At 45.0% G+C, this 25,429-nt stretch overlaps 1 protein-coding gene across 8 annotated transcripts in view; it reads left to right on the plus strand.

The window, feature by feature from the left end:
* farp2 (FERM, RhoGEF and pleckstrin domain protein 2) overlaps positions 1 to 25,429 on the plus strand; it is a 208,007-nt gene that overhangs the window by 49,208 nt on the left and 133,370 nt on the right. For all 8 annotated transcript variants that reach the window (XM_085990846.1, XM_085990849.1, XM_085990847.1 and 5 more), the window contains exons 4-7: positions 339 to 381; positions 12,948 to 13,026; positions 20,568 to 20,665; positions 25,233 to 25,347. In XM_085990846.1, coding sequence (XP_085846972.1) covers positions 339 to 381; positions 12,948 to 13,026; positions 20,568 to 20,665; positions 25,233 to 25,347 — 335 coding nt within the window. The remainder of the gene's footprint in view (positions 1 to 338; positions 382 to 12,947; positions 13,027 to 20,567; positions 20,666 to 25,232; positions 25,348 to 25,429) is intronic.

Below are 25,429 nucleotides of genomic sequence, written 5' to 3' on the forward strand. Positions count from 1 at the left end.
TCATTATTTTCCCGTGAGTCATCAGCTCCTGATAATGCAGCAGTACCTTTAATGAAAGTTTTATAGTGTGGATGTGTGTGCGTTGCTATTTTCTCGGAGATGGTTGAGATTACGTTGAGTGTCATTACATTTACGATGTGAGTGATATACATTTTTAACATTTCGCAGCATATGCAGTGCCTTACAGCACTAATGGGTTAGAATTCTGTGGGATCACTCTGGCCTCCAAACGTGTATCAATAGAGTTTATGGGTATAGCTGAATTGTCATTTCATTTTCATTAACCTTTTTATTTTGAATTCACTTTTCAGTTTATTCCATGTTTTCTTTTCATTTAGATTTGGCTTGAACCTGCAAAACTTATTGTGAAACAAGTGCAAAGTAAGTGCTTTTGCTTTTGTTTTTTTTTCATTCCCCCACCCCAGCTCCCCAAAGCTTTTGACTTGTGCATTTTGTACTGGGCCAGCTCCTTGTATGTTCTAGCTTGGATGGTAGTGTTGGTCAGGAAATTATCTTGCAGCAAATAGTTGAAATCACTTGGTTTGAACCTAATGCTCTGTAGATGTCCAGCATGCGATCACACATGTCCCTGCCTCGCATTATTCTGTTTTCTGATATCATTGGCTAATCAGTCCAGCTTAGATTTTGGGTATGTTTCGATGGTCAGTCCAGTCCAGATCCTGCCAACATTGAGCTGTGTATAGCCTGCCTTCCCAAGAAAGGGGAAACAAGCAGGGACACATCTCAACGATGCGTGACAGAGCATCTGTGCAAGGGCAGCGAGATTCACACAAGTGTATCACAGCTGCTTGTTTAATAGAGTTCTGGGGTTATAGATGGAGTGTTTGGGATCTACTTTATGCTGTGCAGTGGGACTGGAGCAAGCTGTTGGAGCCTCACTGTACAATCGGTCAAGGAGGAGGTTAGAAAAAGTCCTGCAGTGGCTACAAAGCTGTAACATAATCAAGGGATTTGGTCTTCCATATGCCGAACAGTGGATAATGTTAATTAGTGTGGGGAGTGGGTGCTTGTCACAGATTTCCTAACTCATCTGCAGCTCCGTGATATGTGAGGGAGTGAGGCAAAATGTAAAAATCTTCCTTTTTTAAAAAAAAAGAGGGAATATGGAGTTTCCTTTGAGTAAGTCTGAGAGTGGTGCTTGAGCAAGTTGTTGCTCAGTATTGTAACCCAGAAGTTACTGAGGACCAGCGTTCCCTCTAATTCTTTTTGTACTGAGCGGGCCACAAACTCCTTTGAGTGCGACCTTTTCGTTCGTGAGCAAATTTTAAAACGACAACTTTTACAACAACGACAGCAACCACTTAAAAGCCTATATACTGTACCCCACTGTCTCAAATCATGAGACAATCAGACAAGGTTCTATACAAGTTTAACATAACTTCCCTGCTTTTGAATTCTATTCCTCTAGAAATAAGCCCCAGAGCTTTATTTGCGCTTTAATGGCTTTTTTAACCAGCGTTACTACTTGTAATGATTTGTGAATCTATACCCCTAGATCCCTTTGGCACCTCTACTCCATTTAGACCTGTTTTTTCCAATAGTAGGTAGCCTCCTTATTCCCCTTAGCAAAATGCACCACCTCACACTTATCTATATTGAAATTCATTTGTCATTTACATGCCCATTCTGCAAGTTTGTTTACGGTAGAATTAATTAAAAGCTTTTAGTTTGTCATGTACAACCTCTATTTGTAAAAAAAATGACTTGTCAGAAATGACTGGGATATAAAAGAACTTCATAATACATTAACACTTCAGAAATGTCACTCAGTTACACGGTTATGCATTGACAAACAATCCAAAAGCCCCAGGTGAGCTGAAAGAGGCATATCTATTTGTGCAATTTGTATTAATTTTAAAGTTTTCGACGTATTAGCCCATCCCTCATGTCACTATAGCAGTGGCTGCACCAGCAGCAGTTTTCCTATGGCGCTGACGTGCTGTACGTCCACATAAGTAATTAGAATATTAATCACACTGGAACCAGACAACCAACAAATACAAAGTGCTGTAGTTCTTTAGTTCACAGTATTAAAAAGAATTGAACAAAAACAGGTATCTGTATTTCCAACTTCAATCACTTCCAATAATAAACATTGTCTTCTTGAACCAGTACCCCCCCCCCCCACCCCCGTAACATGTCAGAAATGCAGCACTTATTCACAAGTGCAGAAAAACAATTTGCGTCACCGAATTCAAAACAGAAAGCAGGAAAAGCTATGATTTAACAGAAATAAACATTCACCTTTCTTCCTGGACAGGAGAACCAATCAGACTGACTTGGAAATGTTTACTAATATGTTGACGTAAAGATGTTAATTTCCGGATTTCACTTCAAATATTTTTCTCTCAAACATTCTCCACAATATTAATCCCTGCTCTTATCATGAAAAGTGTTGAATTATTTTAGGTACTTCCCAATTAAATAGTGGGAAACAAACTTCATTGTACCCTATTTTAAATCTCCTATTTCAAACATTTATACCAAATTGAAATTGTACATTATCAGTTAAATCAAAGTATTTTCTGTGTCTTTCTCAATAAACAAATAGTAGTTTCTTCTAAAGTAGCTTCCTGCAATTTTTATGCAACATTAACACTCTACTAAATGTTTGAGGAAATCTTATTTACATTATTCCTGGGACTCGTTAGGACTATAGAACGACAGACAAAATAAAATGGTTTGTGTTTTTCCCCCTTTTTGGTACTCTTCCTAAACGTCTTACATACTTTTTATTGACTTAAAAAAAATAAAAAAATATATTAACACCTACAAATTCTCCCCGCCCGCCCTCCCCCTCAACAGTATGGTTGCATGTTTGTGTAAAGCTACTCGCTTCCGTCGATTGTTCAAAATCAAATTGAGAAATTTCAATTTTAAAACGTTTTAAGCATTTTAGACCTTCTTTAAAAACGTGTGGACTTCAAGACCTGGTTGAAACTTGTTTAGATGAGGGGAAAATTGATCTTTGTTTCTGTTTCTTCCAAAATCATATTTGAAACTTAGGGGGGAAAAAGTGTTTTAAACACTTTTTTTGTGAAAAGTTCATTAAAAATCATTCAATTCTTTCAAGTCTTGTTGCAGCTTTGACAGAAGTTGCTCCAAATTTCTCATACAACAAAAAACAATAAAATAAACTCTAATTCCAAATGGAGCTCAAATAAGAAAGTGAATAAAGTGGTTAAACTTCATAAGAAGGTGGTGAGGTTATCTATCCCCAACTGTGGCAATGAGTTGGGATCAGTGTTGAAGTTGTTTCCTCTTTGCTGCCGTTCCCTCCGTCTCTCTCCGACTCTGAGGTACAAACAGGAGTACAAACTTTTCCCACATCTCATAACATGATTTAAATAACCCTGATCAACTCTTTCAAAAAGGGGACCTCCCTCTCCCTCTTTCTTCCCCCCCCCCCCCCCCCCCCCCCCCCCCCCCCAAACAAACCGGCTGCCAACAGACCCCCTGACCTCTGCCTGGAGTCGATGAAAATGTGGTCCAACTGGGTACTGCGCATGCACGGCTCTGGTATATGTGAGCCGGCGCAGAAGGCTGAAAGACCGAGTCGGAGCACGGGGGATTGTCCTGCTGAAAGTTCAAGGGAGAAAACCAAACTCCTCCCGGCATTACACAGCAACCCATCAACCATCGAAACGATAGCAAAATACTGCGGATGCTGGAAATCCGAAATAACAACAGAAAATGCTGGAAAAACTCCGCAGGCCAGGCAGCATCCATGGAGAGAGAAATACAGTCAATGTTTCAGGTCGAAACCCTTCGTCAGGACTGAAAAAAACACAGGAAATGGAACAGATTAAAAGGCCAGTTTGGGGGTTGGGAAATGGGGATGAAAGAACAAAAGAGAAGCGAAGAGACATTAAGAGGTATTCAAAACGCGACGAGATGGTGATGGGACTAGTAAAGAGACAAAAGACGGCTCTAGATTAGGTGTGAAATGCGCTGGCAGAATGAGAGACAGCTGCCATGTGGGAGAGAAAAAAAGGGGGAAGGGCACAAAACAAAGGCGTGGATAAAAAATATATATAAAAATGTAATAGGGGCCAAGGTTATGATCTGAAATTGTTGCTCGATATGGAGTCCGGAAGGCTGTAAAGTGCCTAATCGGAAGATGAGGTGCTGTTCCTCGAGCTTACGCTGAGTTTCCGTGGAACAATGCATGAGCCTGAGTACAGAGAGGTCTGAGTGGGAATGGGGCGGTGAATTAAAATGACAGGCGACCGGAAGCTCGGGGTCACTCTTACGGACTGAACGGAGGTGTTCTGCAAAGCGGTCACCCAATCTGCGTTTGTTCTCCCCAATGTAGAGGAGACCACATCATGAGCAGCGAATACAGTATACTAGATTGCAAGAAGTACAAGTAAATCGCTGTTTCACCTGGAAGGGGTGTTTGGGGCCCTGGACAGTGGGAAGGGGAGGTATAAGGGGAGGGGTTGCATCTCCTGCGCTTGCACGGGAAGGTGCCGGGCAAAGGGGAAGGGGTGCTGGGGGTGATAGAGGAGTGGACTAGGGTGTCGCGGAGGGAGCGGTCCCTACGGAATGCTGAAAGGGGAGGGGAAGATGCGTTTGGTGGTGGAATCACGTTGGAGATGGTGGAGGATGATCTGTTGAATGTGGAGGCTGGTGGGGTGAAAGGTGAGGACAAGGGGAACTCTATCGTGGTTCTGGGAGGGAGGGGTGAGGGCAGAAGTGCGGGAGATAGAACAGACACGGTCGAGGGCCGTGTCGACCACGGTAGAGGGGAATCCTCGGTTGAGGAAAAAGGAAGACATGTCCAAAGCACTGGTGTGGAAGGTGGCATCATCGGAACAGATGCGGCGGAGACTGAGAAACGGAGCATGGAATAGAGTTCTTACAGGAGGTGGGGTGGGAGGAAGTGTAGTCCAAGTAGCTGTGGGAGTCAATGGGCTTGTAGTGAACCTATCCCTGGAGATGGAGACGGAGAAGTCGAGGAAGGGAAGGGAAGAGTCGGAGATGGACCATGTGAAGGAAGGATGGAAATTGGAGGCAAAGTGAATGAAATTGTCTAGTTCAGGGCGAGAGCAGAAAACTGCACCAATGCAGTCATCAATATACTGGGGGAAAAAAAGGTGAGGGAGGGGACCTGAGTAGGACTGGAACACACACTTGCAGAGCTGCAATTGTGATTGGCTCTGTGGTCGCAAGACTCACAAACGAGTCTGTCAGGATTCCCGGGGCCATTGTGTATTGGGCCCGTCTCCAGCTTCAGCTACTGTCCAGTACTCTGCACAGCATTTCAAATCAACTGCGCGCGAGCTCGGGGATCACCCGCACCTTGGAACAGTGCTGAGGATCCCTGGAATAAATCGATGAATCAACTCCAACCTGCTGAAGTGTCGTCACGGCCCGAGTATATTTGGTGCGTAATGCTGTGCCAATATTCTTGTGTGTTTGCCTAAATTCATCACCTCAATTTGCTCTCCTTGTTACCAGCATCAGTAAGGGACCTGTAAACACCAGTCACTTGCCCTAGTGTTCTGCCACTTATAGAATCATAGTGTAGTACAGCATAGAAGGAGGCCATGCAGCCCATTGAGTCTGTGCAAGAATTATAATGGTACTGCTGGATTTGTCAAGTTCCCATGGATATAGTGTGGACATTTCTCATGCCCCATATTACCCACGCTTTACTGAAGTGCTGGTGACAACTTTGATCAACGTTTGCAATCTGGCCACCAGGTTGGAAACTGTTGCTCTCTTCTAGCCCAATTACACTGACTAGCTCAGTGGTTCTCATAATTTGGCTTTGTAGGTCATTTGTAATCCACATTCTCTTCACTTGTAGCCTTCAGCAGACTTGTCTCTCTGGAACTCATGTATGACTTTTCTGGCTGTAGGATTGAGTTGGAATTCACTGCTATTCCCTCTTTTTTGCTGACCAACTTTCATATATGTGAGCAGTCACACAACACCAGGTTATAGTCCAACAGCTTTATTTGAAATCACAAGCTTTCGGAGCGCTGCTCCTTCATCAGGTGAAGTGAAGAGAAGAGAACACTGCCAGATGATTACAGGTAATCTTTCTAACTGCCCTTTACCCCACCTCGGCAGAGATAATCACAGCAATCAAAGGTGTGGATGGTGTCCAAACAGGTCAGTCAGGAAAACATTACATCAAAGAACAATGAGGTCGGGTCACCAGGGGTCAAATGTTGCAGATGCTGGGGTCTGTATGAAAAACGAACAATATTTATAAAAAAAAAAAAAAAAAAAAAAATTTTTTGCTGGAAATCACAGCAGGTCCGGCCGCATCTGTGTAGAGAGAACAAGCCAACGACGACTCGAGTCTGGATGACTCTACGTCAGGTGGGGTTACATGTAGCGTGACATGAACCCAGGATTCCGGTTGAGGCCGTCCTCATGAGTGCGGAACTTGGCTATCAGTTTCTGCTCGACGATTTTGCGTTGTCTCTCGAAGGCCGCCTTGGAGAATGCTTAGCCGAAGACCGGAGGCTGAATGTCCTTGACTGCTGAAGTGTTCCCCGACTGGGAGGGAACACTCCTGCCTGGCGATTGTTGTGCGGTGTCCGTTCATCCGTTGTCGCAGTGTCTGCATGGTCTCGCCGATGTGCCATGCTCCGGGGCATCCTTTCCTGCAACTTATGAGGTAGACAATGTTGGCCGAGTCACATGAGTATGTACCATGTACCTGGTGGGTGGTGTCTTCACGTGTTATGATGGTATCTGTGTTGATGATCTGGCATGTCTTGCAGAGGTTGCCGTGGCAGGGTTGTGTGGTGTCGTGGTCGCTGTTCTCCTGAAAGCTGGGTAATTTGCTGCGAACGATGGTCTGTTTGAGGTTAGGCGGCTGTTTGAAGACGAGTAGTGGTGGCGTGGGGATGGCCTTAGCGAGGTGTTCGTCATCGATGACATGTTGAAGGCTGCGAAGAACATGGCGTAGTTTCTCCGCTCCGGGGAAGTACTGGACGACGAAGGGTACTCTGTTGGTTGTGTCCCGTGTTTGTCTTCTGAGGAGGTCTATGCGATTTTTCGCTGTGGCCCGTCGGAACTGTCGATCGACGAGTCGAGCATCATATCCCGTTCTTAAGAGGGCATCTTTCAGCGTCTGTAGGTGTCCATCGCGTTCCTCCTCGTCTGAGCAGAGCCTGTGTATTCGCAGGGCTTGTGCATAGGGGATGGCTTCTTTAACGTGGTTAGGGTGGATGCTGGAGAAGTGGAGCATCGTGAGGTTGTCCGTGGGCTTGCGGTAGAGTGAAGTGCTGAGGTGTCCGTCTTTGATGGGAATTCGTGTGTCCAAGAATGAAACCGATTCTGAGGAGTAGTCCATGGTGAGTTTGATGGTGGGATGGAACTTGATGTTATCATGTAGCCTTTTCAGTGATTCTTCGCCATGGGTCCATAGGAAGAAAATGTCGTCGATGTATCTGGTGTATAGCGTTAGTTGGAGGTCCTGTGCAGCGAAGAAGTCTTGCTCGAACTTGTGCATGAAGATGTTCGCACCCCAATACGCCAACATCTTCATGCACAAGTTCGAGCAAGACTTCTTCGCTGCACAGGACCTCCAACCAACGCTATACACCAGATACATCGACGACATTTTCTTCCTATGGACCCATGGCGAAGAATCACTGAAAAGACTACACGATAACATCAAGTTCCATCCCACCATCAAACTCACCATGGACTACTCCTCAGAATCGGTTTCATTCTTGGACACACGAATTCCCATCAAAGACGGACACCTCAGCACTTCACTCTACCGCAAGCCCACGGACAACCTCACGATGCTCCACTTCTCCAGCTTCCACCCTAACCACGTTAAAGAAGCCATCCCCTATGGACAAGCCCTGCGAATACACAGGATCTGCTCAGACGAGGAGGAACGCGATGGACACCTACAGACGCTGAAAGATGCCCTCTTAAGAACGGGATATGATGCTCGACTCGTCGATCGACAGTTCCGACGGGCCACAGCGAAAAATCGCATAGACCTCCTCAGAAGACAAACACGGGACACAACCAACAGAGTACCCTTCGTCGTCCAGTACTTCCCCGGAGCGGAGAAACTACGCCATGTTCTTCGCAGCCTTCAACATGTCATCGATGACGAACACCTCGCTAAGGCCATCCCCACGCCACCACTACTCGTCTTCAAACAGCCGCCTAACCTCAAACAGACCATCGTTCGCAGCAAATTACCCAGCTTTCAGGAGAACAGCGACCACGACACCACACAACCCTGCCACGGCAACCTCTGCAAGACATGCCAGATCATCAACACAGATACCATCATAACACGTGAAGACACCACCCACCAGGTACATGGTACATACTCATGTGACTCGGCCAACGTTATCTACCTCATACATTGCAGGAAAGGATGCCCCGGAGCACGGTACATCGGCAAGACCATGCAGACACTGCGACAACGGATGAATGGACACTGCGCAACAATCGCCAGGCAGGAGTGTTCCCTCCCAGTCGGGGAACACTTCAGCAGTCAAGGACATTCAGCCTCCGATCTTCGGCTAAGCATTCTCCAAGGCGGCCTTCGAGACACACGACAACGCAAAATCGTCGAGCAGAAACTGATAGCTAAGTTCTGCACTCATGAGGACGGCCTCAACTGGGATCTTGGGTTCATGTCACGCTACATGTAACCCCACCTGACGTAGAGTCATCCAGACTCGAGTCGTCGTTGGCTTGTTCTCTCTACACAGATGCGGCCGGACCTGCTGTGATTTCCAGCAAAAAAATCTTTTAAAAAATATTTTGTTTGTTTTTTGTTTTTCATACAGACCCCAGCATCTGCAATATTTGACCCCTGGTGACCCCACCTCATTGTTCTTTGATGTAATGTTTTCCTGACTGACCTGTTTGGACACCATCCACACCTTTTGATTGCTGTGATTATCTCTCTGCTGAGGTGGGGTAAAGGGCAGTTAGAAGGATTACCTGTAATCATCTGGCAGTGTTCTCTGACTATATATGCTGTGCCTATATGCATCTCTTCACTTCACCTGACGAAGGAGCAGCGCTCTGAAAGCTTGTGATTTCAAACAAAGCTGTTGGACTATAACCTGGTGTTGTGACTTCTCACATTTGTCCACCCCAGTCCAACACCGGCATCTCCACATCATGGCAACTTTCATATAACAAGTGATAGGGTCCAATTTAAACAAATAAAATAAAACTGGGGCAAACTGGATGGCACAAGTCGGCTGAATCAAGGCTGCAAGCCACCCCAAACTGGTGCAATGAAAGTTTGTTCTGTCAGGTCCTACGCAAAGTGAGTGGTTCCTAGTGGCCTCTGCCTAGAGCACAAAGCTGTTCCTAACTCGTCACTAATTGGCAATGTCACTCTGACACCATGGGATGGCTGGTGTGGGAAATGGAGAAAATCTCACTGGAGCAGCCAGATGTGCTGTCCTGATCTTGGCGCTGAGGCACGTTGTTAAGGAAGAGTAGGAGGAGCTGTACTCTGCATCTTGCACCTGAACTGGCGGTGCTTGATGCGGACATTGAATGTCCAAAATGGAAAGAGCTTTATCCTCCAGCACGAAAATCCTGCACCCTGAGCAGAAATGCACGCAAACTATTTAATCAAACCATTGGTCTTGGACCGAGGCTCCATTCCATAACTATCCCCAGTGGCATAACTCGAATCGGGGCCTGGCAGTGTGGGAGTTTGCATGTCCCATCACTCCATTGTGAATTGTGTTCTGTAAGGTTCTCAAAATTCCAACATTCCCTGAAGTTATTAATCAAAAGGGACCCTGGATGGACTTGATTTTAAAACCAGGGTACCTAAAATGGCTGCGGTAAACCTCGTGACCAGGCCAAATGGGATTTTAAAACAAAGGTTCTGCAAAACAAGCAGGTCAAGGAGTTCAAATTTTAAACTAATCAAAGACTTTGTAAGGACTGATAAAAGGAACAAAAGACTGTACATTCCAGTCATTAAGTGGGAATGGGCTCCATCAAGCCATTAGGCTTTCTGCATTTTAAATCGGGAGCCGCTCACCAGAGACATTAAGCCTGAATGGGACCAATTCACAACTTGTCTTTAACAACGGCAAGCGTTTCGAGGCTACTTTAAACATAATGACTATCACTCTACAGGTCATTTTTATAAACGTTTTTAAACATTTAAACAAGCTCACCCAAATCCGACAAAGGACTGAACTGATTTGCCGAGCAGATAAGGGCTCCCGATGGGGGTATAACTATGGGCCCATCAGGAAGCCACTCTCTCTCTCGCCTCCTGCCTCTCAACTCGCTGCCAGATTACAACCAGGACGGGTTGTATGAAGAAGACTGCGTGGGGCTTCGAATAAATGGGCCCTCAATCCAGCTCATTCAACCCAACAGGATCAACCAAGGAAGAACATCAACTGAAGAAGAGCCCGTCCTGTGAGGTAAAATACCCAGGCAGAGACTTTAATATTGGGGTATTTTACCTGGACAGCACCCTTGCAGCGCGCTGGAACCACGTGACGTCGGCAGGCCACAGAGTGCACAAGGAGTGAACCCAAAACCTTCAACTTTTTTTTTAAACGTAACAAGTTCTTGGATTGGTGAGCATGAAGTTCTGGCCCCTCACAGTCTAATCTAGTTAGGTATAGGGGGTGGGATTAAGGGGATTGCTAATATAGTTGTTTTCCCTCAATTGTGCCGTGTGTTCCCATTCCCTTTAAGTATAAGCATTTTATGTCTGTAGTGTGCTGTACCAGTAATTTTCTCGTGTAAGATTGTTATAATTTTTCAGTTCAATAAAATCTTGGTTTCTTTTACACCAAACCACTTGTCTACTCGATTTTCTGTATCGCTGCCTGTATCTAAGTCCGGGTTCAGAACCTAGGGGGCGAGCGATTCGAACCGCTCAAAGAAGGTAGTCAGAGGCAAAGCTGACTGACCAAACACGCCTGTGCAAACCCCCTACAGTTCCAGCATTTTGAAGAGTGACCCTGAAGCAAGACACTGGTTGGGATTGCAGACATTGCCCCTGCTGCAGCTCAAGAATGATCCCTGCGCTGATACTTCCCCAAATTCAAGATGTGCCTTGCCAGGAATGATAAGAACATAACATAAGAATTAAAAGCCGGAGTAGGTCATACGTTCTTTTGAGCCTGCTCTGCCATTGAGTAAGATCATGGCTGAACTTCGACCTCAACTCCAATTTCCTGCCTGATCCTCATATCCCTTGATTCCCCTCGAGTCCAAAAATCTATCTATCTCGGCCTTGAATATACTCAACGATTCAGCATCCACAGCCTTTTTGGGCAGAGAATTCCAGATTCACAAGCCTCTGAGTGAAGAAATTCCTCCTCATCTCGGTCTTAAATGGCTGGCTCCTTATCCTGAGACATTGCCCTCTAGTTCTGGACTCTCCAGCCAGGGGAAACAACCTCTCCGCATCTACCCTGTCAATCCCCCTCAAAATCTTGTATGTTTCAATGAGATCACCTCTCATTCTTCTGAACTTGAGAGTATCGGCCAATCTACTCAATCGCTCCTCATAGGACAACCCTCTCATTCCCAGGAATCAATCTAATGACCCTGCATTACACTGCCTCTGAGACGGTATTTCCTTTCTCAGATAAGGAGACCAAAACTGTGCACAATACTCCAGGTGTGGTCTCACCAAAGCCCTGTACAGTTGTAGTAAGACTTCCTTACTCTTGTACTCCAACCCCCTTGCAATAAAGGCCAACATGCCATTTGTCTTCCTAACTGCTTGCTGTACCTGCATGCTAACTTTTTTCCTGTACGAGGACACCTAAATCTCTGAGCACCAACATTTAATAGTTCCTCAACATTTAAAAAATATTCTGTTTTTCTATTCTTCCTACCAAAGTGAATAACCTCGCCTTTCCCCACATTATACTCCATCTGCCACTTTACTGCCCACTCATTTAACCTGTCTACAACCCTTTGCAGGCTCTTCGTGTCCTCCTCACAGCTTGCTGTCCCACCTAGCTTTGTATTGTCAGCAAACTTGGATACATTGTACTTGGTCCCTTCATGTAAGTCATTAATATAGATTGTAAATAGCTGAGGCTCAAGCACTGATCCTTGAGGCACCTCATTAGCTACAGCCTGCCAACAGGAAAATGACCCATTTATCCTTACTCTGTTTTCTGTCTGTTAACCAATCCTCCATCCATGCTAATATATAAACCCCAACCCCATGAGCCCTTATCTTCTTTAACAGCCTTTTATGTGGCACCATATCAAATGCCTTTTGGCAATCCAAATATACTACATCCACTGGTTCCCCTTTATCTACCCTGCTAGTTACATCCTCAAAAAACTCTTATAAATCTGGATCATCTGTATGGGTGAATCCTCACTCCCTATACCTTTTTGAAAATGTCTGTCCTTGTATTGAGATCTAGGCAAGCAAACAGCCGAGCCTGTTTGGTAATTGCATTCAGGTGCCAGGCTATCTAATACTTGCATAAAATCATTTGCGTTTCTTAAACTGTGAACAAGTAAATGATTTTAAGTGATATACAAGTTATAGCAGGAAGTCTTTTACTTTAACTCCTTGAGCGGAAAAAATATTTTTACAGACTGAACCAATCATTGTGTGTGTGTGTATATATTGTGTTTAATTTCCCTCGCAAGCCTGTTACCAGGGAGACTAAAACTTTACAACATTTGTGTTAGGACAGGTTGCTAAATTCTCTTTGCACAGTGACTGAGTTTTAAAGTGATAAGATATCCAAACTTTAGACAAAAATTGATTTTTTTCTCACATGAAATCATGCATCTTTCAGGAGGTCACCCTGAATTGAGTGTTGGTTGTGTTTGTGGGCAGTTTTTCTAGGCCCTGCCTGTATTAAAATCATGCCTCTGGTGTTGAGACATGCCCAGGTGTGCGCTTGAAAGCAAATTAAATCCTCTGTTTTTGTGTCTCTCGTTCTTTACAGGACCAAAGAACGCAGTGTTCAAGCTTTCTGTTAAGTTTTTCCCCCCTGATCCTGGCCAGCTACAAGAGGAGTACACAAGGTAATGAGCGGCACTTTGGTGTATTCTAACTGGTGATTCCCGCAGCACTCTGTGTTGCACAAGATGCAATTATCCCTCTAGTCTTATTCTCAAAGTGCGGTCTCAAGATGGTAGTTACAAAACTTTAACCCTTTCAAACTGCTTGGTGGTCATTGATACAGATGTCCATCATACAGCAGTGCGTTCTGTTTATAGATTTTGTGTTTTCCCCCCCCCCCCCCCCCCCATAATATTATTATAATGTGGTGGTGGTGGATGGATGTTTTTCAGACTGGGAGGTGGTTTGCAGTGGTGTTCCCCAAGGGTCAGTTTTGGGTCCATTACTCTTCAATTTTTATAAACGACCTAGACTCAGGTGTAGGTAACAGCATTATAAAATTTGCAGATGATACGAAACTTGGCAACGTAGTAATTAGGATAGTTGTAGACCTCAAGATGACAGAGAGGATGGTGAAATGGACAGAAGTATGGCTGATGGAAGTCTGTGCAGAGAAGTGTGAAGTGATGCACTTTGGAAGGACTAATATAGAAAGACAGTGAACTATAAATGGCACAATTTTTGAAAAGTGTAGATGAGCAGAGAGACCTTGATGTCCATTTACAGAAATCTTTAAAAGGTAGCAGCGCATGTTAATAAGGTGGTTAAAAAAGCATATGGGTTACTTGGGTTTTTTAAATAGAGGAATAGAATGCAAAAGCAGAGAGATCATGCTAGAACTTTATACATAGGATTACATAAGATATATGACACAGAAACAGGTCATTCAGCCCAACTAGTCCATGTTGGCGTTGTGATGTGTATTTGTACTCCGAGATCCCTTTGTTCATCTACCCCACCTAGACTCGCACCCTCCAAGTAATAAGTGACCTCCCTATTCTTCCTACCAAAATGTAATGCCTCACATTTATCTGTTGAACTTCATTTGCCAATTATATGCCCATTCTGCAAGTTTATTAATGTTCTCCTGTAATTTGTTACAGTTCTCCTCGGTATTGACTCTTTCTCCCCCCCCCCCCCCCCCCCCCAAAAAAAAAATTTGGTGCCATCTGCAAATTTAGATATTGTGTTTTTGATTTGAAAGTCTAAATCGTTAATATAAATAGTGAACAACAGCGGTCCCAGCACTGATCCTTGTGGACCACTACCCACCTTCTGCCACTCTGAATAGCTACCTTTTACAACTATTCTCTGCTTTCTGTTTTGAAGCCAACTAGCTATCCATTCTGCTACTTGTCCCCTGACTCTGCATTCTCTGACCTTGTTCATCAGTATTATGGGGTACCTTATGGAAGGCCTTTTGAAAATCTAGATAAATTACATCTATTGCATTACCATTGTTTACTCTGTTACCTCTTCAAAAAATTCAATGCGGTTGGTCAAACAAGACTTTCCCTTTTGAAATCCATGTTGACTTCATTACTATGTTTTTGGTTTCTAGACGTTCTATTTTCTCCTTTTAGTAGGGATTCCATTATTTTTCCTACCACCGATGTTAAGTTGACTGGTCTATAATTCCCTGGACATGTTCTATCCCCCTTAAATATCGGTATTACGTTAGCTATCTGCCAGTCACAGAATCACAGAATCACAGAAACCCCACAGTGCAGATAGAGGCCTTCTGACACTACACCCTTTTTCTAACAAATTATTAAATTATGTAGTAATGCCTCTGCTATCTCTTCCCTAGATTCTTTTAAAAATGTGTGGATGCAATCCATCCGGACCAGGGGTTTATCCTCCTTTGAGTTTGATTAGTTTATTTAATACTAGCTGGGGGGGCCCGGCGTTGCTACGGCAGTTTAGAGGGCCGCACGGTTGACGGCCGGCTGCTGCCGCTCCCCCGCTCTGTGTCTCGGGCCGAGCGGTTGTGAGGCCTGGCCCAAGTGACCCCAACTCACCTCCCGCTCCGGCGGGCCGACGCAGCTGCCCCGCTCGCTGTTGAGGAAAAGCAGGGGAAAAAATGGCGGCGATGTTTCGGGAGGCTGTATGATTAGGTCCCGCCCGTGACGCACCGATTGGTCAACCATCAGGTCACTGAACTGTAGGATTGGTCAACCATCATGTCACTCAACGCTAATGAGCGGTAGGATTGGTCAACCGCTAATGAGCGGATTTTTGAACGTTTTTTGTATACTGTCCGAACAATTTTTGTCTGACCAAAAAGTAAATATACCTATGACACTCCCCTGATCATCAGCTTTCTTTTGATATAACATATGTGTAGGTACGCTCTATAACTTTTGAGTGTCTGGCTGACCGGACGGGAGTGGCGGGCCGGACCGGACCGGACGGGAGTGGCGGGCCGGACCGGACGAACTATTATTTTAAATGCAGTTATGTTATGGTCACTATTGCCTTCTCTTATCTGCTCTGGTTCATTCCCCATTACTAGATCCAATGGCGAATCCTCCTTTGTTGGGCTTTTTACATATTGGGTGAGAAAGGAGTCCTGGACACATTGTAGGAACTCCATTCCCTTATCCCCTTTACCTACCTCTTCTGTCCAATTAATATTGGGGTAGTTGAAATCCCTTTTTCACTCTTCTCTAATTTGCCTGCATATTTCTTCCTCCACCTCCCTTCCACTATTAGGTGGCCTGTAGACTACACCTATTAGTGTGATTGAACCTTTATTATCTCTCATCTCTATCCATATGGATTCTATTTCTGTCTTGCTGATAGCTGTCACTTTTTTTCTACTGCCATTGTTATCCCTAATAAGTACAGCTACTCCACCTCCCCTTTTTCCCGCTCTCTTTTCTAAATATGTTATACCCTGCAATGTTTAATTCCCAGTCTTGATATTTCTGTAGTCATGTCTCAGTAATCCCTACTGTGTCTGGTTCCTCGCAATGCACGATTACCTCCAGCTCCCCTGTTTTATTACAGACACTGCGCATTGCTGTACAGACAGTTTAACTATTTTTAATAGGATTTCCTCTCACTTTATGTTTAACCATCTTTTTAGACTTCTGTTCTATAACTCTATTTATTCCCTTGCCATCAATGTCCTCCCTTACTTTATTCTTTCCTATGCTGTGTGGGTTAGGTTGATTGGCCATGATAAAAATGGACCCTTAGTGTTAGGGGGGATTAAATACGTGGGGTTACGGGGATAGGGCTTGGGTGGGATGGCTGTCGGTGTAGGGACCGGGTGCTAGGGTTTGGATGATCAGCCATGATCTCGTTGAATGGCGGAGCAGGCTCGAATGGCCTACTCCTGCTCCTAGTTTCTATGTTTCTCTCTCTCCCTGTTTTGTTTATAATTAGGCTGGTTACGTTTCTTGTAGATCCCTCCCACCATCTTACTAGTTTAAAGCCTTTGCCACCTCCCTATTTACCCTTTCTGCTGGGACACGGGTCCCATCCTGGTTCAGGTGGAGCCCGTCCCACCGGTACAGCTCCTTCCTGTCCCAGAACTGGTGCCGGTGTCCCATGAAAAGGAATCCCTCTTTCCCACACCAGCCCTTTAGCCATGTGTTAATTCTCCCGCTCTGTCTGCTTCTATGCCAATTTGCACGTGTCTCGGGCAGTAATCCAGAAATTATTATCCTCTAGGTCCTTTTTAATTTAGAGCCTAACTCCTAATACTCTTTCAGCAGGACCTCCTCCCTGTTCCTACCTATGTCGTTTGTTCCAACATGGACCATGACAACTGGATTTACCCCCTCCCTCTCCAAGTTCCTCTCCATTAGAATATAAGATGTAGGAGCAGGAGTAGGTCATTTAGCCCCTCGAGCCTGCTCTGCCATTCAATAAGGTCATGGTTGATCTGATTTTGGCCTTAACTCCACTTCCCTGCCTGCTCCCCATAACCCTTGACTCCCTTACCATTCAAAAATCTGTCTATCTCCACCTTTAAATATATTCAATGACACAGCCTTCACAGCTCTCTGAGGAAGAGAATTCCAAAGATTCACGACCCTCCGGAGAAGAAATTCCTCCTCATTTCCAATTTAAATGGGTGTCCCCTTATTCTGAAATTATGCCCCCCTAGTTCTAGATTCCCCGACGAGGAGAAACATCCTCTCTGCATCTACCCTGACAAGTCCCTTCAGAATCTTATGTTTCAATAAGGTCCCCTCTCATTCTTCTAAACACCAATGAGTATAGGCTCAACCTTTCTTCATAAGACAACCCTTCCAGCCGCTGTGAAATATCCCTTACCCTGGCACTGGGTAGGCAACACACCCATCGGGATTCATGTTGTTGGCTGCAGAGGAAGCTATCTATCCCCCTAATTATAGAGTCCCCTATCACTACCACATTTCTATTCTCCTCTCTTCTCTTCTTCCCCCCCCCCCCCCCCCCCCCCCCCGGGACAGCCTTCTGAGCCACGGTACCTTGGTCTGCATTGTGGCTGACCTCCCTGCAGTCTTTCTCCTTGTCCTCACAGGCAGTATAAATCACTAGTTAGGCCTTGGCTGGAGTATTGTGGACAATTCTGGGCACCACACTTCAGGAAAGATGTAAAGACCTTAGAAAGGGTACAGTGGAGGTTTACCAGGATGTTACCAGGGATGAGGGACTTCAGTTATGAGGCGAGGTTGGAAAAGTTAGGACTGTGCTCCTTGGAGTTGAAATAATAGATACCATTGCACTACTAGGTGTATTCTATAGGCCACCAACTAGTGGGAAAAATATGGAGGAGCAAATTTGCAGAGAAATTACAGAGATGCAAGAGCTATAGAGTAGTGATAATGGACTTCAACTATCCTAAAATAGACTGGGATAGTAATATAAAGGGCAGAGAAGGGGAAGAATTTCTGAAGTGTGTTCAGGAGAACTTTCTTGATCAGTTTGTTTCTGGTCCAACGAGGAAGGAGGCATTGCTGGATCTGGTTCTGGGGAATGAGGTGGGTGAGTGGAGCAAGTGTCAGTAGGGGAACATTTAGGGAACAGTGATCATAGTATCATAAGGTTTAGATTAGCTATGGAAAAGGACAGGGAGCAATCTAGAGTAAAAATAATTAATTTGAGGAAGGCCAATTTCAGTGGGATGAGAACGGATCTGGCCCGGGTAAATTGGAATCAAAGATTGGCAGGCAAAACTGTAGTGGAACAGTGGGCTGCCTTTTAAAGAGAAAATAGTTCGGGTACAGTCGAGGTACATTCCCACGAGGGGGAAAGGCAGGGCAACTAAAGTCAGAGCTCCATGGATGACAAAAGAGATAGAGACTAAGATGAAGCAGAAAAAGCGCGCGTATGACAGATGTCGGGTCGAGAATACATCTGAGAATCAGGTTAAGTATAGAAAGTTCAGAGGAGAAGTGAAAAAGGAAATAAGAGGGGCAAAGAAAGGGTATGAGAATAGAATGGTAGCTAACATAAAAGGAAATACAAAAGTTTTCCATAGGCATCTAAATAGTAAACGAGTAGTAAGAGCAGTATGGATATGAAATTGGCTAAGTGACAGGGAACAGAGAGGTAGGTATACAGGGGTCGGTTCTAGGATTTGGACGAGGATGTACAGGGCACAATTTCAAAATTTGCAGATGAGACAAAACTTGGAAGTATAGTGAACAGTGAGGAGGAGAGTGATCGACTTCAAGAGGACATCAGACAGGCTGGTCGAATGGGCGGATGAAATTTAAAGCAGAAAAGTGCAAATGATGCATTTTGGTAGAAAGAATGAAGAGAGGAAATATAAACTAAATGGTACAATCCTAAAGGGGGTGCGTGAACAGAGACCTGTGGTTATATATGCACAAATTGTTGAACGTGGCAGGGCAAGTTGCGAAAGCAGTTAAAGTTTACGGGATCCTGGGCTTCATGAATAGAGGTATAGAGTACAAAAGCGTGAAAATTATGATGAACCTGTATAAAACACTGGTTCGGCCTTAACTGGAGTATTGTGTCCAATTCTGGGCTCCGCACTTTAAGAAGGATGTAAAGGCCTTAGAGAGGGTGCAGAAAAGGTTTACGAGAATGATTCCAGGGATGAGGGACTTCAGTTACGTGAATAGACTGGAGAAGCTGGGGTTGTTCTCCTTAGAGCAAAGAAGATTTGATAAAAAGGTGCTCAAAATCATGAGGGGTCTGGACAGAGTAGATAGAGAGAAACTGTTCCCATTGGCAGAAGGGTCGAGAACCAGAGAACACAGATTTAAGGTGATTGGCAGAAGAACCAAAGGCGACATGAGGAAAAACTTTTTTACACAGCGAGTGGTTAGGATCTGGAATGCAATGCCTGAGAGGGTAGTGGAGGCAGATTCAATCATGGTTTTCAGAAGGGAATTAGATAAGTACCTGAAGGAAAAAAAATTGCAAGACTACGGGGAAAGGGCAGGGCAGTGGGACTAGCTGAAGTGCTCTTGCAGAGAGCTGGCACGGGCTTGACGAGCCAAATGGCGGCCTTCTGTGCCGTAACCATTCTATGATTCTAACAGGGAAGGTTAAGAGGTGACCTAATAGAGGTTTTCAAGATGATGGGAGGTTTTGATAGTGGATAGAGAATAATTATTTGCTCTGGTGAGTGGGTCAACAACCTGAGGTGATCGGTTCAAAATCATTGGAAAAAGATCTAGAGGAGAGATGAGGAGAATTTTTTTTTACTGACTTGTCGGGACCTGGAACGCTGTACCTGAAAAGCTGGTGGAAGCTGATTCCATAAATAATTTTAAAAGGGTGTTGGACAGGTACTTGATGAGGAACTTACAGGGTTACGGACAGGGTGTGTGGGACGAAGCACAACTGCTCTTTCACAGAGCCAGCACAGGCACGACGGGCCAGATAGCCGCCTCCTGTGTTGATAGTTTCTATGATGCTCTGCTCCCAATCCATTGATCCCCAGGTTGATTGCAAAAATCATAAGCAATTGTAATATGAGGTAACTGCATTTTCAGACTCTGCCTCATCCCGTGTACCGAGTTGGATCTTCTCCCTCAGAGGTTTTCTGGCAGCTGGTGCAGCTAGCTTGTGCTTTCCTGCTCAGAGAGTGACGGGCTGTTTATCTAAAAGGGCCATGGCCAATGTTACAGATCACTGTATCTGATGAAGTACAGGAAACTTTTTTTTATCCGGCACCGATGGGACCGACATGGTGCTGGTTCATCAAAAATTCCGGATAACCGAAAGCTATAGTAAAAGATACGCAGAGCTCCGTATAAAGCAACAAACCCTGTTGCTTAGCAACAGATTCAGAACAATGGCCACAAGTTCCAAGCGTCTCTGTAGCTTAGCAACAGCTGCAGCCACACCCTTGCACAGCAACAGATGGAGGAAGGCAAGTACAATATGAAGTAAAACTTACCTGAACCTACTCCTGAATTTTGCTGGTTAACTGAGATTTCCGGTTATTTAGGTGCCGGTAAATCAAAAATTTCCTGTATCATGGAGTTCTGTGTCAGCAGACCTTTGAAAGGTGCTTTATCCTGAAATCTTTTTACAATAAATAATGATTTGAAAGCGATTCTGGTTTAATGCGTAGGTGGACAGTTGTTACAAAAGAATCAGACACTTGTTTGTCATGCTGGGTGTGTTGTGCATTTCGACTTGTATGAGAAGCCATCTGTATAATGTGTTCATTTTCCTTTTTCAGGTACTTGTTTGCACTGCAGATTAAGCGGGACCTGGCAGAGAACAAAATAATGTGCAATGAGAACACGTCTGCACTCATCATCTCTCATCTCTTGCAGTGTGAGTGTTGAAGCTAAACAAGACACTGCCACCTAGAGCTCATCAGTGCTATGTAAATGCAATAGCTGCATAGCTATGCAAGGAAGATGTACTCATGGCTGATGGTACCAGCACCTTTGGCATAGATTTGAAGTCAATTGGTATCTAAAGCCCCAAATTGATTGTGGCTGGCGAACCTCTTTAACCCCTTATTCTTAAAACATCATTTCGTAATGGCACACCACAGCAATCTTGTTGATTACTGGTTGTTTAACAATTAGTGACTGCTTTCAGTAACCACATTTTTAATGTTTGCATCATTAGACAAAGTAAAGGAACACCAAGGGGGGGGCCATTGAATGTTAGCTGTGTAGCTTTTGAGATTCTAGGAAAATGAGTTAGAATAACAGACAATCCTATTGTTTTTTTTTGACAGGGAGGAGGAAAAATTTGGTAGAATGGCGTGTTTGGGGTTTCAAAGGACCAAAAGAGGATGGTTCTGAAGGACACTGATCATAATAGCATCAAAATAGAGACATAAGAAAAGTTGTGATGGAGAGAGTTCAGAGCTAATGGTGAAAGAGATTGCCTATTAGGCAACTAAATTTTTCTTGTACACTGTACAGGAGTATGAGGGAGGTGCAGGAAGAGTCTCCCCAGATATGGGAAGAGTAGATGTTTTGGAGGGACTTGGGCTTTGTAGAGAGTGGAGTTGTTGAGGGGGGGGGGGGGGGAAAGAAGTGCATGGCATTAAAGAGCAAGCAGCAAAACTTGCATTTATACAGCAAGTTTAACATAAAGAAACTTGTCAAGGTACTACTTAGAGGAGCTAAATGAACAATGGCAGGTGTATGGGAGGTCACCAAAAGCCTGGTGGAATAGATGAGTTTGGAGAAGATGTTTAGAGACAGTGGGAGATGAAGCAAAGTGGAGGGTTTTAGGAGGGGGAGTTCCAGAGCGCGGGGCTGAGGCAGTTCAAAACTCTGCCACCAATGATGGAGCAGACGGAGGAGAGTGGGATGCATAAGCGACCAGGGTTGAAGGGTTTGCGTTGGGACACACAGGTGAACGAGGTCACTTGGAGGTTGGGGCAAAGCCATGGAGGAGTTTGTGGATGAGGTTGCAGATTTTGAAATTGATGCATTGGGGAACAGCCAGGATAGGTCGGCAATGATTGAAATGATGGGCAAAAAGAAGTCTTTCAAAGACTGCATTAGTTATGGAGGAAATGTGCAATGCCACTTTAACTCGGAGGAGGTACTGAGCCCAGGATGAAGTTTTTAAGATGAGGAAGGGCTAAGGGTAAAACCATTACAGGCAAGAGGCAGCAGCTGATCATTAGGCTTAACAACAACAACTACTTGCATTTGTATAGTGCTTTTAGTGTAGTATAGCATCCCAAGGTGCTTCACAGGTGTGTAATCAGACAAAAACTGACACTGAACCAAAGGAGGAAATGTTAGGATGGTTGACTAAACGTTTGGTCAAAGAGCTAGGTTTTAAGGAGGAGAGAAAGGTGAAGAGGTTTAAAGAGGGAATTTCAGAGCTTATGTCCTCGGCAGCTGAAGGTATGACCGCCAGTCCTGGGGTGAAGGGAGTGGGGAAGGTTCCAAGAGGCCAGAATTGGAGCAATGCGGAGTTCTTGACGGATTGCAGGGCTGGAGAAGATTACAAAGATGGGTGGGGAGGGGGGGCAGTTTAGAGGCCATGGAGGGATTTAAACAAGGTAATTTTATAATCAGTGTTGGTGGACCTGGAGCCAATGTAGGTCAGTGAGCACAGGGGTGATGGGTGAACAGGACTTGGTATGGGTTAGGATACGAATAGCAGAGTTTTGGATGAGCTGAGGTTTATGGAGGGTCATGGTGGGAGGCCGGCCAAGATAGCATTGGAGTAGTCAAGTCTGGAGGTAACAAAAGCATGGATGGGGGTTTCGGCAGACGATGAGCTGAATCAGGTAGAGATGGGTGATGTTAGAGGGGGAAGCAGGTGGTCTTTGTAATGGAGAGGATATGGGGTTGGAAGTTGAGCTTGATCAAATAGGATGGCAAGGTTTTGAGTCTGGTTCAGCTTGAGACAGTGGCCAGGAAGAGGGATGGAGTCAGGAGTTTGTCGCAGGGACCAAAGATAATGGATTTGGTCTTCCCAATGTTTAGTTGGAGGAAATTTCTGCTCATCCAGTACTGGATGTCGGACAACCAGTGTGACAAATCAGACATTGGAGGGGTCAAAAGCGGTGGTGGTGAGGTAGAGCTGGTTGTCGTTTGCGTGCATGTGGAACCTGATGTGTTTTTGTATGAAGTCACCAAGAGGCAATATGTAGATAGGAAATAGGAGGGGACAAGGATGGATCCTTGGGGAACTCCAGACTTAAGTGTGGGTGCAGGAAGAGAAGCCATTGCGGGAAATTCTCTGGCTGTGACTGGATAGGTAAGATTGGAACCAGGTGAAGATAGTCCCACAGAGCTAGACAGCAGAGGAGAGGCTTTGGAGGAGGATGGTGTGGTCAACCATGTCAAAAGCTGCAAACAGGTTGAGAAGGATGAGAAGACATAGTGCACTATGGTCACAGTCACTGAGGATGTCATTTGTGATTTGATTAGGGCCGTTCAGTGCTGTGACGGGCATAAACTTGATTAGGGAGGTTCGAACATGGACTTGACAACATGTTCAAGGACTTTGGAGAGGTTGGAGATGGGGCGGTAGTTTGCAAGGACAGGATTGAAGGGTGTTTTTTTGTTTGTGGGTGGGGGGGGGGGGGGGGGTGGTTGGGTGATGGTTGATTTGAAAGCGGGGAACAGTACCCGAGGCGAGGAGAACTGTTTACATTATCAGCTAGCATGGAGGCCAGGAAGGGAAGTTGCGTGGTCAGCAATTCAGTGGGAATAGTGTCAAAAGCTTAAGAGTGGTAATTGTGTCTTTGAAAGAAATGAGAAATGCCTCATTCATGTGCATGGCAGAGACCAAGATGTAGTTACTGAACCATCAGCGCAAGAGAACTACAGGCTGTGGGGCACTGAGGTGTAGGATCTTGAGGCCAATTTAAAAAAAAAAAAAAAAAGTGAGCATGGCCAGATGAAGAGTGGGGGAGTGACTGTTCCCATAGTTGCACCCATCATCCCTGTGCTTGCTGACCTATATTGGCTCCCGGTCTGGCAACACCTTTTTTATTAAAATTCTCATCCTTGTGTTTAAATCCTTCCATGGCCTCGCCCCCTCCCTATCTCTGAGCTCCAACAACCCTCCCAAGATATCTGTGCTAATCATATTCTGCCCAGGTTCCAGAGGTGCTGCTACTTCTGGATTCTGGATTCTCTGCTGATCACTTGTAGTTGGGAGTTGCCCTCAGTGGGGACTTCAACACATTGGATCAAAAACAGTCGTGGTGCCACATTAATTTTGTTACTTTGCTTCCATTTAGGAAATTGCACTATATTTGAAATTGCATATTATTATAACATTCTCCACATAAATCCTTCTCTCATAATGTTATCCTTATCCTGCCCTGCTTTAGTGTAATGCACGTGTAGATTATTGAATTTAGTTCAAGCCCCATGTGTAACACTCTTTCCCTTCCAGGCCTGCAGATTTTTATTTTTTTTTATTTATTTGTTCCTGGGATGTGGGCATCGCTGACGAGGCCAGCATTTATTGCCCATCCCTAATTACCCTCTAGAAGGTGGTAGTGAGCTGCCTTCTTGAACCACTGCAGTCTGTGTGGTGAAGGTACTCCCACAGTGCTGTTAAGAAGGGAGTTCCAGGATTTTCACCCAGCGACAATGAAGGAATGGCACTACATTTCCAAGTCAGGATGGTGTGTAACTTGGAGGGGAACTTTGAGTTGGTGGTGTTCCCATGTGCCTGCTGCCCTTGTCCTTCTAGGTGGTAGAGGTCGTGGGTTCGGGAGGTGCTGCCGAAGAAGCTTTGGCGAATTGCTGCAGTGCATCTTGTAGATGGTACACATTGCAGCCACGGTGCACTGGTGGTGGAGCGAGTGAATGCTTAAGGTGGTGGTTGGGGTGCCAGTCAAGCAGGCTGCTTTGTCTTGGATGGTGTTGAGCTTCTTGAATGTTGTTGGAGCTGCACTCATCCAGGCAGGTGGAGAGTGTTCCATCACACTCTTGACTTATGCCTTGTAGTTGGTGGAAAGGCTTTGGGGAGTCGGGAGGTGAGACACTCATCACAGAATACTCAGCCTCTGACCTGCTCTTGTAAGCACAGTATTTATGTGGCTGGTCCAGTTAAGTTTCTGGTCAATGGTGACCCCCCAGCACGTTGCTGGTGGGGGTTTCGGCGATGGTAATGCTGTTGAATGTCAAGAGGCAGTGGTTAGACTCCCTTTTGTTGGAGATATTCATTGCCCGGCACTTGTGTGGTGTGAATGTTTCTGACCTGATACGTCCTGGAGTTTTTATTCCCACAATTTGGACTGGACTCGACCCATCCCTGGGTTATTTGTGGTGATCCCTAATCCCACCACCGTTCTGTGCGAAATCTGAAACGGGCCATTATAGCCTGCTTGTCCTTCTGTAATTCTGATCAGTTGCTGCATCACTAAAACACATATCCTTCCTCCGCTTCTTTTTAGCTGAAATTGGGGACTGCGATGAAGCTCTGGATCTGGAGCACCTTAAGAATAACATACTCTTGCCAAACCAGAATATGCTGCAGCAAAAAATTATAGAATTCCATTGGAAAAACATGTGAGTATTGTTTGTCTGAGCCAGCTGCTAGTTCTTGGGGTTTTGCGAACAAAATAAAACCCCAATCAAGCATTTTTTTCTC

Source organism: Somniosus microcephalus, chromosome 6 (genome assembly GCF_052327205.1).
Source record: "Somniosus microcephalus isolate GS21.2 chromosome 6, FLI_Smic_1.0, whole genome shotgun sequence".
Lineage (NCBI taxonomy): Eukaryota > Metazoa > Chordata > Chondrichthyes > Squaliformes > Somniosidae > Somniosus > Somniosus microcephalus.